The 17,543-nt window shown below is 42.9% G+C and overlaps 3 protein-coding genes across 7 annotated transcripts in view; 1 reads left to right on the plus strand and 2 right to left on the minus strand.

Annotated features, from left to right (window-relative positions):
• The window catches only part of snx17 (sorting nexin 17), a 29,303-nt gene extending 27,250 nt beyond the window's left edge, over window positions 1-2,053 (minus strand). The window contains exon 1 of the mRNA XM_023799516.2: window positions 1,277-2,053. Within this exon, the coding sequence (XP_023655284.1) occupies window positions 1,277-1,336 (60 nt within the window). The 5' untranslated portion in view covers window positions 1,337-2,053. The remainder of the gene's footprint in view (window positions 1-1,276) is intronic.
• atraid (all-trans retinoic acid-induced differentiation factor) lies at window positions 2,044-5,795 on the plus strand. 3 transcript variants are annotated; one of them, XM_023799542.1, is made up of 8 exons: window positions 2,044-2,135; window positions 2,875-2,986; window positions 3,368-3,501; window positions 3,606-3,674; window positions 3,790-3,861; window positions 4,124-4,245; window positions 4,358-4,458; window positions 4,928-5,795. In XM_023799542.1, exons 1-8 carry the CDS (start codon window positions 2,050-2,052, stop codon window positions 5,030-5,032), a joined length of 801 nt encoding a protein of 266 aa, XP_023655310.1. In that variant the 5' UTR covers window positions 2,044-2,049; the 3' UTR covers window positions 5,033-5,795. The 3 variants fall into 3 exon arrangements, with proteins under 3 accessions (XP_023655310.1, XP_023655302.1, XP_023655293.1); XM_023799534.2 differs by lacking the exon at window positions 4,928-5,795 and adding an exon at window positions 4,542-4,914; XM_023799525.1 differs by lacking the exon at window positions 4,928-5,795 and having other exon boundaries at window positions 4,358-4,915.
• Window positions 5,796-5,800: 5 nt separating this feature from the next.
• eif2b4 (eukaryotic translation initiation factor 2B, subunit 4 delta) lies at window positions 5,801-17,429 on the minus strand. Of its 3 annotated transcripts, XM_023799478.2 has the most exons (15): window positions 17,125-17,429; window positions 13,903-14,163; window positions 12,481-12,682; window positions 12,054-12,094; window positions 11,736-11,910; window positions 9,258-9,446; window positions 8,956-9,038; window positions 8,727-8,818; window positions 8,383-8,497; window positions 8,025-8,101; window positions 7,737-7,839; window positions 7,187-7,314; window positions 6,840-7,017; window positions 6,199-6,379; window positions 5,801-6,069 (listed from the first exon to the last, which is right to left on the minus strand). In XM_023799478.2, exons 3-15 carry the CDS (start codon window positions 12,530-12,532, stop codon window positions 5,870-5,872), a joined length of 1,614 nt encoding a protein of 537 aa, XP_023655246.1. In that variant the 5' UTR covers window positions 12,533-12,682; window positions 13,903-14,163; window positions 17,125-17,429; the 3' UTR covers window positions 5,801-5,869. The 3 variants fall into 3 exon arrangements, with proteins under 3 accessions (XP_023655246.1, XP_023655272.1, XP_072559175.1); XM_023799504.2 differs by lacking the exon at window positions 13,903-14,163; XM_072703074.1 differs by lacking the exon at window positions 17,125-17,429 and having other exon boundaries at window positions 13,903-15,294.
• Window positions 17,430-17,543: the final 114 nt, after the last annotated feature.

Consider the following 17,543-nt stretch of genomic DNA (forward strand, 5'->3'; position numbering starts at 1 on the left):
AAAAGCATTTTCCTATACATGACCAGGCACCAGCCCGTATAAAGCCGCACGTTCCATAAATCGAACACAAGACAGACATACAGAGAAATCAATACATTGGTAATATCATGAAATAAACCACAAAGACAAATGATACTACTATAGGTCAACATGTTCAAATAACATCTGCAATAATCCTTTCCAGGCTGCGCTGAACCAACCACATAAACAGTATAACAAATTTTCCCAATAATTTGGAGATTAAAAGGATTTATCTACATCAGCTTCCACGGGAAACACCACGAGAAACAGCTGAATTTTAGTTTCATTATTCGAAGCAAAATGTGTGCTTAGCTACAAATACACAATATATTCAACTGTTTTTGAGTAACATTTGGCAACGTGTTTTTCTGTATAAACTTGAGTCTTAAGTTTATACAACACATGACATGGCCTCGCGCTAATCAACTTTAAAATGGGATCTTAGGAAAGGACAGGAAAACATCTCGAAACCTTCAATTTGTTTTTAAAGGACGGTGCCAGGCATACTGGGTACGGATTATACTGGGCTTTATTATGCATAGAGATATGCGGAATGGGCAACCACTGCGTCACCAAGGTATTACAAACACTGTGGTGCAACAGCAATATATATATATATATATATATATATATATATATATATATATATATATATATATATAGCTATATATTATAAGCTTGAGTAAGCTGGAGTCAACCAAAACGCTCAGTCCATGGATCCTAAAGGTATTTAAATTAAAAAATGGGCTTCTTTGCAGGTTTTTCACGCACTCACATATGCAATGCTCTTTCGATGCCACGAAGTGTGGAAACGTGAAATCGTTCTTAGAATTTAACACTTTATATAATATTAGTAAATAGTGTGGAAAAACCACTAACTGCCATTCCGCAGTTACACTCAATCGCTACAATGATAAGACGGATGCAATGAGTGTCCGCTAAAGGGCTGCAATCAATCCCAAATGCAGATCCCCCTAAACACAAGACCTTCTCAACCGAGAGAGAGCCGAACCCCTCGAAATTAAAGAATCACCTTACTCGAGGTGTATTACGTGTGATTATTTTGAAAAATCATATGAATCAATGGGTGGTAATCATAGACGTTCCATTTTCCGGTATGTGCAAATTTAGCTATGTTGCAATTATCTCGATATTCATGAAGATGGAAATATGCAAAAAATGTAATAATTTAGCAGAGAACAGGCGCTAAAATGAGAAATATAAATGTATAAACTAAAGCGAGATGGGGACTCACCACGTAGGTTGATCCATTATCTCCAGAGCGTACCTCAGTCTCGGGAATGGAAAAATGCATCTTTACTGAAGCAGGTTTTAAAGAGTCAAAATTTAAACAGCTTTTTGGGGTTAAAGGCACCGGGATCTACAGCCTGAGTCCACCGCAGCCACGGAGAAGCAGGAGATGCGTGTTTAGGACCGGAGGAAGCAGCCTAGGCAGCCAGCGGTCTCTCTTCTGCATATTCCTGGTGGTGCAGTCCACCAAACTCTGAGGCACACGCCGATGTGTTCAGACGCTGTTTTCTCCCCAATTTTGTATCCTAAGGATCTCCTCCTTTGAACGGATTTACAAATAAAACTTCTCAAGTAAGGAGTTTAACTTTGCCTAACGTCCCCGCAGCAGCCATGTTGGGACTGGGTTTAATTCCTGCTTCGTTGTCGGTGTGTATCAGCCCAGTTTGACGAAACCTTTTTCAAACTTCAAAGAAAGACTCGCACATGCTTAGCAATAAATCACTTCTGAAACAAGTTTATTTCACCTGACTCCGATGCAGTACCAGGTTATGTTCCGGATTGCTCCGTTTTTAAATTGATACTTTGTTTCGGCAAAAAGAAACCCCCGTCTCCACACTTAATGGTACATACGAATCAGACGGGGGGGAAAATCCTATCCGACGTGCTAGACAAAATAGCTGTCACATTCAAATACTTTCTGTTGGATGCAAAAAGGCGAAAGTCAAGGAAAAAGACAAATGTGACTAAGAGCGCAGGCAATTACTGCTGGAACATTTTATGCGTTCAATGTGCGCCTACTTGTACAGCTCTTTTTACAGGACGTTGCAAAAGACCCAAGGACCGACCAATTTTCGAAAAGTGGGGTTAGTGTATTTCTATGATTTGAAAAAAATCATACATAAATAACAAAGAATAAACACATAATCACTTATGTTACCTATATACTTAGTTTCACACATTCTTCTTCTAAAACATGTATTTATTTTTATATATTTTAAGCTATAAATGGATACAAAGTTACATAACACCCCTTCAACTGTCTAAGTGCATTCCCAAGTGTCAGACTGGTCAGATGACCTTATATATATGCAGCTATAGTGCGGTCCCTGACAACTGTAGATCTTTCCAGAGAAGGCGTCAGTATTCTGGAAAAATTAAGAAAGTTATTATCAATTCGCAGTGTTTTGGAACGAACTAAGCGGATCTATTTATGTCATAGTTTTTTTAAACAAGAAATGACGACTAAATGTAGCTTGCTGGATTATTTCTAACTTTATCATTAAATTGTACATTTGGCTGAATAAAAACCATTCACCTATTTGCAATATGACCTACACATGACACATCACACACCCTGACTGTAAAGTGTTTCAGAATTTAAACACTGTTCATATTCGTGTCTTTTCCCCCACAAAATGAAATAAATAGCAAATGTTGATATAGATGACCATACAAGAATAGCCCATATGAATACAGTGTGTATTGTGTCATTTCGATATAATACGACTGGCAATGGGAGTTGAACTAGAGCGCTACAGGCAGGGCGTCTCCTGGCGACAGCCTTGCCGTCACGTGACACTTAGAGAGGTCATATGACCGCAGGAATCCACGGGACCTGAAAATGACGGCGAGAAGGGACGCGGTGCTCACTGCTATGGCAGTGTCCCTCATGTCGGTCTGTTTACATGCGGGTTTCCAGCAGACCGGCTTGCAGGTAGGAAGATAATCAGAACTGAAAGCATCGATCCGAGGCGGGCCGTGTCCTGCCGTCTTTTAGTTCCGTTTACCTGAGTGATGTGTTGTTTAGTCAGTCGTGCTGGATTTAGTGTTTTACAAGTCTGACGCCCGTAATGATGATCATGATTATTCAGATTATCTATCTATCTATCTATCTATCTGTCTATCTATCTGTCTATCTATCTATCTATCTATCTATCTATCTATCTATCTATCTATCTATCTATCTATCTATCTAATCTTATATCTGTCTAATCTTATCTGTCTAATGTTGTATTTTTTGCGATTAACTGCGCTGGATGTTTCTTTTTTAAAACAGAAGTGCTAAGTATTTCCTCCTGTGTACCCCGGCTACCAGGAATGTCACCGGTGCGACGGCAGGCTGCAGGACGGATCGGCTGTGGGAAACTTCTGCATTGCTTCCGCAGGGCTGGTGGACGGCCGCTGCTGCCTGCGACATCAAGGGGACCAGGACACGGCCTCCATCATCGGGTAGGAGAACATCCTTTCGACAAACCTGCCTTGTGGCTGAATTTAGCACACACTGTTAATTTCTAAAAGTTTGCCTGATGTCATTCGTTTTGTGTTTCATTTAGGCTGGACTTGTCCAACTGTTCCCTGGGAAAGGTGGAAGATCTTCACGAAGCAATAACTGCCGTAATTATGTATGTAACGTTTGTTTCGTTTCAATGACCGGCTCTTTTATAACACTTTTTTTCTGCTTTATTTTTAAGAGAGAGTATGTGCAACTTAAAACTTTTTTTTCTTATTATTTAACAGAGATTTGTCAGCCAACCCGATTGTAAACATGAGCGAATCCATCTTTCAGGGATTTACACAGCTGCATTCATTGTGAGTTTCTCAGTTATAATGGCATGTATTATACAAGTGAGTAAAAGTCCAGACCGGGATTTTGTTTCAACCAACCAGTTGAGCATAAAGAGTCACAGAGAACTCAACTGGTTGGTTGAAACAAAATCCCGGTCTGGACTTTTACTCTCTGGACCTGAATTACCAAACTCTGATTGTGAAATACAGCATTAAACATTTGGGTTGCTGGCAACCCCCTATGAAGAAATGATTATATCCTGAAAATACCCATTCCCCATTTCAGGAGGTTGCCATTGCCATGTCAGTGCCCTGGTGGGAATGAGTCGTGGGAGACCGTGGAGGACCTTGGCTCCGTTTGTCTGTGTGAGGGACAGCGGGACGCCTGCTATAGTGGTGGAAATATGTGTACGTCACCTTCCAATTAAAATGTAACTATGTCCATCACTAAATGTATCAGCTGAAGCAGCCTGAGCTCGATTGAATTTAATTGCACAATATTTGTCTTTGATGAATGTAGCCTGGACCTGTCCTGAAAACTCCCTTTGTGCGCCCTATGGCCCCAGCTTTGTTCAGTGTAGCTGTTCCGGGGATTACCATGGATACAAGTGTCTCCGGAAGGTCAGCACCCTGTCGTCTTCTTCTATAACTAAACTTTTGCCTGGATGTCTTTTTAAACCACTTTTGATCCACCCATCTTCCAGCTGTCTTATCCTGGTAGGCATTGCCTGGAGCCTATCCCAGGCAGCACAGGGCCGAAAGCAGGGTCACACCCCGGACAGGATGCTGTCCCTCCACAGGACACACATCATAACACACTTGCTCATTACAGACGCTTTAGAGACAGTTTACTTCACTGCATGTCGCTAGATGCTGTAAGAAACTAAACATACGGGACGTGTGAAGCTGACCTCTTGTGGTTTATAATGTGACTTAATTGTCCTTTCCTCTGTTGTTCATGCAGTAGGTCTCAAGATATTGGGGAAAATAAAAATAAAATCCGTGACTACAGGCAGCATTTTATTTTCAAACTCCAGAAGAGAAATCTGCAGGATGAGCCAGCTGAGTGCTGTGTTTGTGTCTCTTAAAGGGCCAGTTCCCTGTGGCGGAGGTGTTTGGCATCCTTGGTGGGAGTACTCTCATGCTGTCGGGCATCCTTTGGGTCACACAGCGGCGGAAGGCCAAAACAGTCTGAGCTGTTTGGTCTGGCATTCATTTTTGCACATTTCAAGCAGCACTGAAACCTGAATACTGATGTTTTTAAGGAGGCTCTGCCTAAAACCACTGATGACAGCCTGCACAAAGGACTAAAAGGTTGATCCTTTCAGATAAAAATAGTTTTAAACCAATTTGCTGACAATAACAGATACTTAGTACTGTTTTCAGGGATTGAAGTTTGTTATGGATCGCAGGATTTAAAAATTGTCTTGCTCTGTATTGTTTACATAACTGAGCTATTTTAGTTCCAGTTTAATGGAACAAAATCAGTTTTATGCATGCAAAGTTAGTCTAACACTGCTGCCTATTGCCCTAAACTCAGAATGATACTTTTACACTTTGTAATTACACCTAAAATGTATTTGGTTGGTTGTTTGTCCACTTTCAGGTTAGGCTACAGCTAAGCCAAATATATTACAGCCTAGTTTACAACTTCAGTCCTGAAGTTTACTTTAGTGGAGATTTAACTGACAGTTTGACACAAGGACCACTTTTTGTCTTCTGTGAAATATTTTATGTCCCCTGTATTTAACTTACCATTTTTGAGTAGTATTAACTGACTTGTGTTCTAGAAAGTACTGAAAAATAGAAATCACTACATGAGATGTTTTATATGAAATTCGTAATACAGAAGCAGTTTTCGTATCGAACATTTTGTTTGAACAATGTGCACCTTATAATCACACATTGTTAAATTGTTTTGTTTTTGTTTTTAATAAAACTGAAATTAAGGTTCCACACTAACGCCATTTGAAATAATTTTATTTCTGCCAAAGGAAACACTGTGTACAACACAGATGGGGGGGAGCTGGGGTTACTGGTCCACGTTCTTGACCCTGAGCACCACTGGAACAGACGTGCAGGGGATCATGCCCAGTTCAGTGATCACCAGGTCCACGAAGTCGGGGGGCGTCACGTCGTACACCAGATTCAGTAGGCCCAGCAGTCGCACGTTCTGCCAGTTCTCCAGCTGTGTCTTCCCCTTCCGGGTGGCCATGAGCTCATCAGGGTCATCTAGACGACAATCACAGTGGGTGTCATTTCCTGTGCCATCAGGTCAGAGGTTGACTAAGTTGAAACTTTATAAAGTGGTGGTTAGCTAAGAAATGACTGCACTACACTATTAGGCAAACAAGGCAGTACCGAGCTCGTTGGACACGAAGGAGTCCGTCTGCACGCGTTCGCAGAACTTGTACGTCTCGCAGCACACCAGCACAGGCACGTTGTAGGCCTTGGCCACCAGGGCGATCTGGGACGTCCCAACACGCGACATCACGTAGCCGTTGGCTAGGAGTGCGTGGGCTCCTAGGAAGACCTTGGACACCTTTGGGGAACACAGGGATACAGAATGTCACTAAAGATTCCTAGGTCTTATGGTGTGGACAAGATCTGCATTGCAGGATCATGAAGCTTCAAAAAATGTTTATTCATTGGCAATTTACACCACTTAAGGCTGCAGTACGTCAAACTTGGTACACTTTTTGCTAAAACTGAACTAGGATTGCCACAATTACTTGACATAGTTTGACATTATCGCTGAAAATGCATCAATGCTAATATTTTGAATCAACAAATCTCGAAAGGCTGGCATTGCAGACGCTGAAAGTAGCTGTTGCGCTTCCTTCAGCATGTGACAAAGGCTGCAGATGAGCATCTCTTAGGTTCTGTTTCACAGCCACCTTGCCTTTTGTTTAGTTTACAACCATTTCTTATGGTTATGTACACTGATATTAGTGTTCTCTCCTGTGATGGGGGAAGAGGCACAGAAGAATGAGGAGGGGCACCTCAGGCAGGATGTAGGAGATAGCAGAAATGAGGACGTAGGTGCACCGGATGCCCATCTTCACCAGCCTCCGCAGGGCCTCCCTGCCCTCCAGCCTGGGCCGGCTGTCCACCACGATCACCCTGAACTTCCTCTCCTTCTCAAAAGCGTCACACAGGATGTGGTTGACCAGAGATGAGCTGGAAGGGAGGCACGGATCAGGGATGAACACTGCGGGGGAAAAGCTGTAACGCTCAGCTCCCCTGCATGTCGTTAAGTCTGCAGGTGACTCCTTTCTGAGATGTCAATATGAACCCGGCTGCAGCATTCCCGTTACCGTGCCAACGTGAGCGTTAAGCCGGGGCTTACCATCCATAGACCAGAATGACGTCGCCATCACTGATCTTCTCGATGGCAAACTTTGAGATGGCCTTGGCCGCCAGGTTGATTTTCTCCTCGATATAATTATCGATGCAGTTCTGCAGGTGGGACTTGGCCTGTGAAGCACAGTCACTTTCAAATGGGGGGACAATTTTTCCTGCAACAGCAGTAATGCAGCCAGCTTGGTTAAAACAACATACAGGTAACCAAAATGAATGACCTACACCAAGCTGGTACCATAAACAGACAAGACTGTACCACAAACACTGTAATACAACCATCAACTCTATAGCATATTTAAACACACAAATTCAAGTAATTGCAGTTTTTGGTCTTCGGGAGGAAACTGGAGTCCTTGTGAAAGCCACAGTGTTTAAGCACTGACATGTTGAGCTCTTCATTCTAATACACAGGGACTGATAACTGGTGCTCAAGTACACATTAACTGTAATAAAAGATTAAATACGTGTTAATTTCTTGTCATAATGCCTATTTACACCGTTTTGCACCGTTTTTCCAAGCTTAACATGTCACTCACCTCTTCCTCTCTCAAACTGTTTGGAATATTGGAGATTTCCTTTTTGATGTACTTGATTGCATTTCCCATGCTGGCTGACAGGGGGCGACACTGACTGAGAAAACTGGGGAAGAGGCAAAGACCAATAACATATTCTATGAGCGCCATGAGATTTCTTTCAGTCTTTATATACAGAATCAAAACTAACTAGCAATAAAACATGAAATAACCTGATTACCTCTGTTAAAGTTGGGACTGTAGTTAGCTGAGTGCCAATGACATAAAAGCGAATGCTGTTTTACTTCATACCTGATGTAGGGCTTCAGTTTGTTTACAAGGTCTCGGGACAGCTCCTCGTTGGGAGGGGTGCTGTAGTCCTGGATAACCTACAGGAAAGATGGGGGGCCACTTAATCAAGGCACAAAGTAAACAGAGCATCTTCGGGGCTGAACATGACAGATTAACACGACAGTGCTAAGCAGGCAGTTCTTTCTGATGTTTAATACCTTTCGTTTTTACCACTAATGTTAGTGTCTAAAACACAAAACAGAAAAACTACGTTCAAATGAGTGCATAGAAAAGCTCTCTGTGGGAAATCAACAGGTGAGAATCAAGAGGATGGAGGTATAGAGCTGAAAGGCCGGCAGACGCCTGAGGAAGTCGGTACCTGTTTGAAGGCGTGTAACAGGGCGATGGAGCGGGCGTTGGAGCCTGCCACGATACCCTGAGAGTACTGCAGGCCCAGCCGCACGACAGAAGGGTGGATCACCATATTTGGAATGCTTTGGCAGACAAAAGCAATCAATACCAGAGCAGAGACGCGGGCAGACAGCAGCCTAATCCACTGCAATGTTTATTAAAGAATGTAATAAAGCAAAGTACACTGAAATCCCATCGTATTTGTCTCACTAGGGCTAAAACAATTACAAAAGAGGGAAGGGCTTCTAGACATTTTACTTTTAGAAGTGAAGGATTTTTACATCCAGTCAAAAGTAGGCATTGTCACCATACCTGATTTGCTGAGTAAGAGGTGCCTTACGGCTGTACTGATGTAAGTGGGAGAATAAAGACACTTTGTAGCCATACTCAGACCTCACTGGGATCTGCAAAACAGAATGGGAATCTTAGCATCAGAATAAATACTGCAAACTGGCACAAGCCCCAGGGTCCAGACAACATTCTGGTTTTCCCCTTCAGAAACAAAATCCAGGGACGTAAAACATACAGGAAGAAGCCTCACCTGCTGCTTTTCCAACTTTTTAGCCAGTTTCCTCACAGCTGCGGGATCATCCACCTGAACGTGTTCTGGCAGTCGTTTCACCACTAGAGAGAACAGGGAGGAATCAAGCTCGGTGGAGTTTCACTTTCACAAAAAATAATTCACAGAGCAGAACGAAAAATGACTGGTTATCTCTCTGAACCAATCAAATTGCAGATTGTAGAGGAGGTGATTTAAAATGTCTATAATTCTATATTGAAATTAACGTTTCAGGACAATAGCATGCATGTAAGAATTCAGCAGGGCATCCAAGACACCTGTACCTGGCTGAGATTCACTTGGGGGAGGCTTGGATTTGCCAACAGGCACCTGGGAGGCGGGATCTCCCTTTCTAGACTGCCTGTTGGCTCGGTCCGCTTCCTGCCGCGCGCGTCTCTCTGCTCGCTCTGCTTTATTCTTGGGAGGTTTGTCGGCAGGTGTGGAGGCATCACAAGCGGGGGGCGATACAGGGGCTGAGGAACAAGGAGGAGTTTGTAGCCCAGACTTAAACTGTAACAATGTGTGCCTCATGGGACAACGGTAAAGGGCAAAAAGCACTGCTGTAGTCTGTGAAACTGCCAGAAACAATGGCAAAAGTTGTTTTAAATATATTTTCCATGTGAGTTCTTCCTTTTACTAAAAACAAGATTAATGCACAACTATCCAGTACCAGTGGCAGCACCAGAGATTTTTTTTCTTGCAGGGTCAGTAATTTCTTGGAGGTTGCCAGGCCCTGGAAAAATTTCCAGCTGCAGTATCTCTCTAAAACAGTACCACACAGTCTGGAAGCAGCTGTGTACGTCACAGACCGGGAGTGCGTTTCTCGAAACCATCGTTGCTAACTATGCTAGCAACTTCCGTCGTTCGAACTATGTAAGTACAACGCAGGTGTTTCCCGAAACCATAGTTCAAACTACATAGGTAACAATACTGCGGACTTACGTAGTATGATGCATCGTTAAATGACGCAGGTGTTTCCCGAAACCATAGTTCGAACGAACGTTCGCAAACACTGTCGTTAAGTTGTGTAGTTCGAACTACAGCTCGCGAGCTGTAGTTAGAAGTGTAGTTCCATGTAAATTCGTCAGCGATGGTGGAAAATGCAGTTTATAGTCACTGTGTAAGAAAGAAATGTAATAATGTTTAATAAAGAATAATTTAGCCTTACGATCACATATAATGTTAAGTTGTCTGAAAATGTAGTTTGAAACGTAATTGTTGTGTGGGTCTCTGGTCATAAGTACCGTAACTGTCTAGTGAGCAATAGGGACAAATCTCAGATTGCAAAGTATTGATTAGCACAGGGGTGGCTAATTTTCTCCAGAAAGGGCCGTTAGGCACGAAGCTTTTCACTGCAACTCCGTGCTTAGAGTAGAACGTAGAGGACCGATCGACTGAAGAGGTCGTACAACTGGGTTTGAGCAACTGATTGAACTGTTATCCCAGAAAAACCTGCAAACACACCGGCCCTTTCTGAATAAGATTGCCCACCCCTGTAGTGGCATATGCAGTTAGTGTGTATTGCTTGGTAAAGGATGTTGTGTGCCATATGGTACAAGTCGCTATATATAGGGAAAAAACGAGAAATAATAATAAAAAGAATAGAAAAGAATAGAAAATAATAAAACCCAATAATAATAATAATAATAATAATAAATCATTATCCCTTGTATGTGTATACATGTGTGTATTTGTAGCCCTATGCAGACCATTGGGTGTTGTGCAGTTTCTTCATTACACACATAACTTAAGAGGGACAACAGTCGCCTTAGAAAAGTGTACAGCATTTTGATGTAGTACTCCTTATTCACTGACAGCTGTCATTGCCATAATGGAAGAGTAGAATGACACTACAGCGGTCAGATACAAATCCATGCCTTTGTACTCGGGAAATTACATCTGTAATGTCTGGATATTACACGCACCTGTATATTCCAGTCAGCCACTAACATTCTGTAAGTGACAACATCAGACCAGGAATTTGTAAGTGGTCGTAGTTTAACTGAAACACAATGAACTGCAATCAATGTAATTGCAGATGGAGCGTCTTTCAAAAAATATCATAGCTAAAAGTTCTTCTGTTTATCACTCCAAGAAGGGTCGCATTATTTTTGCGCGATTGCTAATTTTCATATTATTGGCGTTATGTGACTGACAGAAATTGATGACACAAATATATATGAGTCTGACCAATCAGCGCTGGAACCATTGTAATTCAAACTACGGTAGATTCGCCGTGCGTCTGACCAATCAGCGCTGGAACCACTGTAGTTCCAACTACGGAACTCCTAACTAACTAACGTGGTTCGAACTACTGTGGTACGACGGTTTGAACTACCATAGTACGATGCATCGTTAATGCTAACTTCCGTCGTTGTTCGAGAAACGCACCACAGGCTGGACCTATACCGCTCAGCCCTCTCCAGCACCCATATACAGTCCTGGGTAACTGCAAACCTGAAGCCCAATCCAGGAAGCACCCTGGTGTGCCCTGGTGCTAGTCGACTCCAGGGCACACAACCACACACTACACAACAATTCAGATACACCAAGTTCACCCAACCACATCTTCGTGGGAAGAAGCATGAACTGGGGAATATGCAAACACACAACCAGTGTTGGGAATCAACCCCACAGAGCTCCCCCCTCTGGTGCTCCCTACACGTACTGAAATTCCATCCATGTAAAAGTTAAAGAATGAGGAAGGTGTGTGTTTCCCTTCAGCAGGCTACAATTCCGCATCCCAGCTGACCCCTGTTCACCTTTCTGCGTCTGTGCAGCCTGCTGGATCTGCGCCTGCGATGACCCAGGGGCTACAGGCTGCTTTTCTGCCTGGCTGTTCGAGGGACACCCATCATCCTTCTTCTTCTTCTTCTGCTGCTTCTTCTCCTTTCTCAGCCTCTGTTTCTCTTCTTTGCTCAACTCCTGTCCTTCATTCTACCGGCAAGAAGCATCTTTACGTCAGACTGCGAGCTAACTATTCAATTTCAAACTTTCACGAAGGATTCAGAATAAAGTGTGGAGTCTGGACAATAATTATACATTTCGGTAATATAAAAATATGCAATGAACATACTTACTTTTGAACGTAAAATGTCATTTCTCTTTGAATCCACGTCTCCTGAAAACAAAATAAGAGATAAAGTGAGGCTTGTAATGCCAGTTAGCCACAATGCTGGCTAACAGCTATCATTACACCGGATTGCATCAGACGTGCATAACATTTTCACTAGAAATATAAAGATTAAATGATGTATATGGTGTAAGAAATACAAATGAGATGACTAACCATTACAGAAACACCTAAATATAAATGAAACTAAAGATAAACGGGTAATATGACAGCTAGCTTCCCCACAAGGCACCTCATTAGCAAGCTAACAGGTAAGCCACAGCTAGCTTTACACAGTCTTATAACAACTAACTATTATAAACCAAAGCAGACGGTAAAGTCGGACAGTCCGATAACTGCGTTATTTTTCTATACTGCATAACAAACGCACCTACCTTCAGGGAGCGGCTGGTCCCTCGGCCGCTGCTTCTCTGCTGAAGCCGCCATGTTTAGCAGAGCGGAGCGCGTGGGTATGCGCGTGATAGCGCCACCTGCTGGAGCGCGAGCGACGCCGCGGCGCGAGTCACCGCGTAGGAAGAACTCCGCTACCGCGTGGGTGAGTGATGAGAGGTGCTCTGGAGAATGGCGTCATGTTGCCTGTAGCAATAATTAATAAACGAATGGAGGAATGCAAGAGTGAATAAATAGACGGCCCCCTTACAGCCCTCTAAAATATAAATGGTAAGCTCAAGGAATGGGCTAGGACTATTTTTATTCTAGCTGATATTTATACATCTGCCTGGCGTTTGTGCGTGTATGTTACTGTTTATTCTGGCGTTATGTATTGCAATTGAAATTTTATTTAGCTTCTCAAGCCCTGTTGCTGTCTTTGCTTTCCACCTTACCGTGCATTCACCACTCTGGGTTACTGAATGACATCTTTAAGCATGTTAATTCAGCCTGGTCATCAGGTCATTCAGTCTCCTCATACGGTATCGGAAACAAGGTTCTTGGAGGCGTTATATTGCGGAAAGTGCCATTGATGTTGTTTGTTTGTTTGTTTGTTTACAGTGCCCTCAGTCACCATTTGAACATTGCTATTTCAATGATGACTGGCGTTCACTTGTAGAAATCATTACAGGTGCCCTGACAACTACTGTACAAGGCCGTATCCACGGCGTCAACAACGGGGGGAAACCAAAGCCGTAATTATAACATAATGGAGCCGCCCAATATTCAGATGAGCTCACAGTCGTCGCCCCCCCCCCCCCCCCCCCCCCATTTATATATATTAAGTATATTAACGTTTTTTTATATATATATGTGGATAAATGTCGCTTTGGCTCTTTTTGCAAAAGTGTTATAGATAAAATTACTGATAAGAAATATAACAATAATGTTAAATATAACAATAATGATAACAATGGAAACAAGACAGCAGTAATTATGTTACATGTCCTTATTATACATATATACCTTAAAGTATTAAATGATAAAATTACTGGACATGTTAATTGAACCTTTGACAGCTTTGTGTAAACACCTTTCAGTTCCTTTAGTGGCATTGCTGTAAGGACATACTGTTTTACACATTATTGTTCTTGACAGATTATGAGGGAGATGGAAGCATTTTATTTTGATGCTGTTACAAATAAATATAACAAGAGTCCATTTATACATACCATTCTTTTCAGTTGCAGATTCTTTTATTTAGATAAATGTACAATGTACATGTTTGCATAGTAAAAAGATATTATATTATTCTAGTTGAAAGTAACTAATGATTTTGTCCCCCCCCCCTTTTTTTAATGAACACTATATTGAATTTCATCAGCATTCACTTCTTGCAGAAATTCAACATAACTGAACAGTTCTACCTTGTCCACCTCCTCTCTCTACTGTCTTGAATGACTTGTCCTCCGTTAGGCAAACCCTTCTCTTTATGGCTTTTTACTGAGCTTGATGGCAGAATTCACAGCGCAGTAGCTGGTTGAAGGGGACCAAACCTCACTGAAACACCTGACTTGGTTCCGTTTTACCAGCCACAGCAAGGCGTGCTGCTCCAGAGAGCTGAGGCTCTGGGCTCGTCTTTCGGAGCCTCAGTGTTTCAGGCCTCGCAGGAGCAATGGTGTCTCCACCTACAGGGAGGAGGAACAAGTGCAACAGGCTGAATTGATACCCCTACAAGTCACAGAGCCAACAGGAAGTAAATGACATGATCCTTTTATTGTTGTCAATATCTATACCTGATGCAGCAAAAATAGCTCATTTTTCTGTTGATGATCATTAAATAATATGATGTGAACGTCAGTCTGCAGGTAGGTTTGGAGGACGTGCATGATGAGGGAAGGTGAGGCGCTGGAAAGGAACTGAGTGCTTTATTAAATTTTGGCAATGATGAGTTTATCATCGATGTTCTGCTGTGTCACTTTGTGCCCCCTACCCTTGCATGCTTCTGAAACTAGCACGTTATTTCATATTGATGGCACAGGACGAGCTGAATGAAAATGAAGGCAAAGTAGAGTATTGATCAAATTGATGTAGGACACCGTGCTTTGGTTAGGTTCTGAAAAGTATCACATGGCCGGAGAAACGGATTGTGAAAGGTGGAGTAGGAGTAAAAAAGGAGGAGAATAAAGTGGTAGGGCTTAGATATCCTTCCCCAGCGCGTCTCCTTCTCTGGGCTCAACTTCCAGCGCCCTTTGGACACTGTCCATGAGGTCACCACTCCTGTAGCCCCACCTGCCGCCCATGCCAGCCTCAGGGACCCACAGACAGTCCATGCTTCTGCTTCCTCCCAGCTCCCGGTAGCAAAAATATGGACTCTCTGGCAGGGGCCAGATTGGGCAGCACTGCTATATGAGCTATAATAGGTTACACATGCTCTCTACCAATTAACTTTGATTGTCACTCCCAGTGGCCTTGTGGATTTGAGATGGGAGTCCACATCGTACCCCAGTGCACTCAGGGCACATGCTCGGGGGGGGGGGGGGGGCATAAACCTAGATGCCAGGGGGCCGCTTTTCTCTGTGTAGGGACACGATCTGCACCTGGCATTCTCACATTATCACGTCAATCACTTTCTCTCCCGCAGCCTTACTCCAAGACACACTCACAAACGACAGGATTTTTAAAGGAGCAATATTCCCACAGCACACTGTCGTGTCTGCTTTGGCAGGATGAATTCCAAGTTCTTTCCCGCCGTTATTTTGTTTTGAGGCATGAAGGCATTCTTTAACGGAGCTCAAGTCCTTCCCGAAACCACACACTTCCTTACATTCCATAACTGACTTATTCATATGGGGATATAAGGAAGCATGTCATCTCAGAGAGCAACAACTGGATGCCCTGGCTCCAGACACAATGCATCCTTTCAAATACACTAGAGAGCCTGGACCCAAACCAGAGCCAGCCAAATTAACAGTTAGCAATACAAATAGCAAAAGTATAGCATGGTATGGTATAGCATAGCATAGCATAGCATAGTATCCCTTAAACAGCAGCAAAGGGCATGTAGTGTGACAACACCGGCAGCTATATTAGCCTGTGACCCTTCATAGGACAAACAGGTGTAGAAAATGAATATGCTACCTTTCCAGTAATTTGACAGCTTCCAGTTGAGTTCTTGGATTTCTTCTTTATGATAATTCTCTCCTTAAAATTACACTAACATATTCAGATTCACTGGACTGAAGTTATGCTCATTTCCTATTGGCTACTACTACAGAATCCCAAAACCTGATTGGCTGAGTCAGTCCTTAGCAAGTTGTCTGCCACGTGCAGTTCGGGTGACATAATGGAGGATTAAGCGGGCCGGCCAAAACGGCCCTTCCCTGAAAGGTCACCTTTCGCATTTGCTCATGCACGAGTGCCTGCCGCCACAGCACATCCGTCACATGCTTTCCGTCGAACATCATGTCGTGTTGAAACCGTGTAAAGTTACCCACATTACTACATGTTCTAAGTGGCCACATCAAGTCATCACTTTTAAAATGGTAGGAGCCCCAATAGTTCTAACACAATGGTGTGTGAGCAATTATATAGCAGACTAATGACACTATCATACCTCATTGTGAATTTTAAAGTTTCCGTTATATATATTTTTCCCAGCCTGATTGGATAGATAGCATCCCGACGCCGTGGATTAAATCAGAAGGCAGGGGAGCCATCACCCAAGCAGAGCAGTCATGCAAGTCGACCTCATCCTCTCCCCATACACCCCGGGTGTCTCTTAACGGCCCAAATGGTTCTCAGTGCTCCTCGTCCGAGCAGCAATCCGTGCCCTTCTTTACCCAGAAAGCAAGGGGATCCACATGCAGATCAAAGGAGACTTTTGTCACCCGGACACGGTGGCCTCCCGCTCCCCCTTCGTACGTGACAGAGCTGCCGCCTGATCCTAGCCTTTCCCGTGAGATTCTGCTCTTTTTCACATCCTGTAGAGAAGCCATCTAATGTGTTAGGATAAAGGCCATTAATGTATTACATACTGCTCACTCTCCAAAGAACTATATTTCCTTAACAGAAGGATCTACACATTATTTTTGTCAAAAGTCATTCTGTGTATATTTTTTATTCCATGTCCCCAGAAAGAGGCAGGGATCTCTTCTGAGATCACCCTATAGACTCCAATTACATGTGACAATATAGAGTAAAACCACTCAGGAGAATGTTGTGAGTGGTATCCTGAGCAATGAAACACTGAAATATATGCCCAGAAAATGTTTGGGATTTTTACATTACTTGGTCTCCTTAAAAATAGCGCATTTTCAATTTACTGGTTTTAGTCTGAATATTTTCAGAGCAATGCCAGTCTCATCATCATTTCATTTCTATCACTTATTTAGGTAACAAAAAACGTGAAACTGTTTAATTACTATTACGTCTGAACTGATAACTTAAATTGCAACCCGTTATTAGGATTTCATCTAATAAAGACGTTATAAAGATATAATAAACACATTATAAAGGTATGCATGTATTTTAAAAATTTACTGAAAACCGATAAAGAGCATGTCCACAAAACCAGACTGCTAGAATTAACAGTGATCTTAAGATAGAAAAGTAACAACCCCAAAAGACAGAAATGACCAAAACAGTACCTGTTCCTTCTACAGAATTCAGAATTGCTTTGCAAATTAAATGCTTAAAATCTCCAATACATCTTTTTTCCTGCCAGCCTCCCTGTTTTCCTGTTTTCCTCCTCCAACATTATCCTCATCTGCGTCCGGCTCCTGGATTGTGTCCAGAGCAGGCCTTGCTGGCCAGCCTTTTCTAGCCCCCGCCGCCCCCCTCCACAGCGGCCTCCCACCTGTTGGTGTCTTTTAGAAGCCTGGGCCTCTCCTGCACCTCCTGTCCAGCCCAATCAGCCTTGTGACAGGGAGAGCGAGCTTGTGAAATCACACCTCTCAGCTGTTCGCACTCCGCTTCAGACACCCTATACCTAATGCTCCTCTTTAACCGCCAGTCAATGGCTCCTGAAAAAAAAAGCCCTTTGGAAACAACTGTGGAAAGCTTTTTA

Source organism: Paramormyrops kingsleyae, chromosome 19 (assembly GCF_048594095.1).
Source record: "Paramormyrops kingsleyae isolate MSU_618 chromosome 19, PKINGS_0.4, whole genome shotgun sequence".
NCBI classification, from domain to species: Eukaryota; Metazoa; Chordata; class Actinopteri; order Osteoglossiformes; family Mormyridae; genus Paramormyrops; species Paramormyrops kingsleyae.

What these genes read in the sequence shown, in the direction of transcription:
- atraid (XM_023799525.1), top strand. Translation starts at nt 2,050, where the DNA reads ATGCGTTCAATGTGCGCCTACTTGTACAGCTCTTTTTACAGGACGTTG. An exon ending in ACCAATTTTCGAAAAGTGGG is followed by an intron (nt 2,136 to 2,874) that starts GTTAGTGTATTT and finishes ATATGACCGCAG; the next exon opens with GAATCCACGGGACCTGAAAA. An exon ending in CTATAGTGGTGGAAATATGT is followed by an intron (nt 4,246 to 4,357) that starts GTACGTCACCTT and finishes TGATGAATGTAG; the next exon opens with CCTGGACCTGTCCTGAAAAC.
- eif2b4 (XM_023799504.2), bottom strand. Translation starts at nt 12,532, where the DNA reads ATGGCGGCTTCAGCAGAGAAGCAGCGGCCGAGGGACCAGCCGCTCCCT. An exon ending in CCCAAGTGAATCTCAGCCAG is followed by an intron (nt 9,039 to 9,257) that starts GTACAGGTGTCT and finishes TGTTCTCTCTAG; the next exon opens with TGGTGAAACGACTGCCAGAA. An exon ending in TGTTACACGCCTTCAAACAG is followed by an intron (nt 8,102 to 8,382) that starts GTACCGACTTCC and finishes TCTTTCCTGTAG; the next exon opens with GTTATCCAGGACTACAGCAC.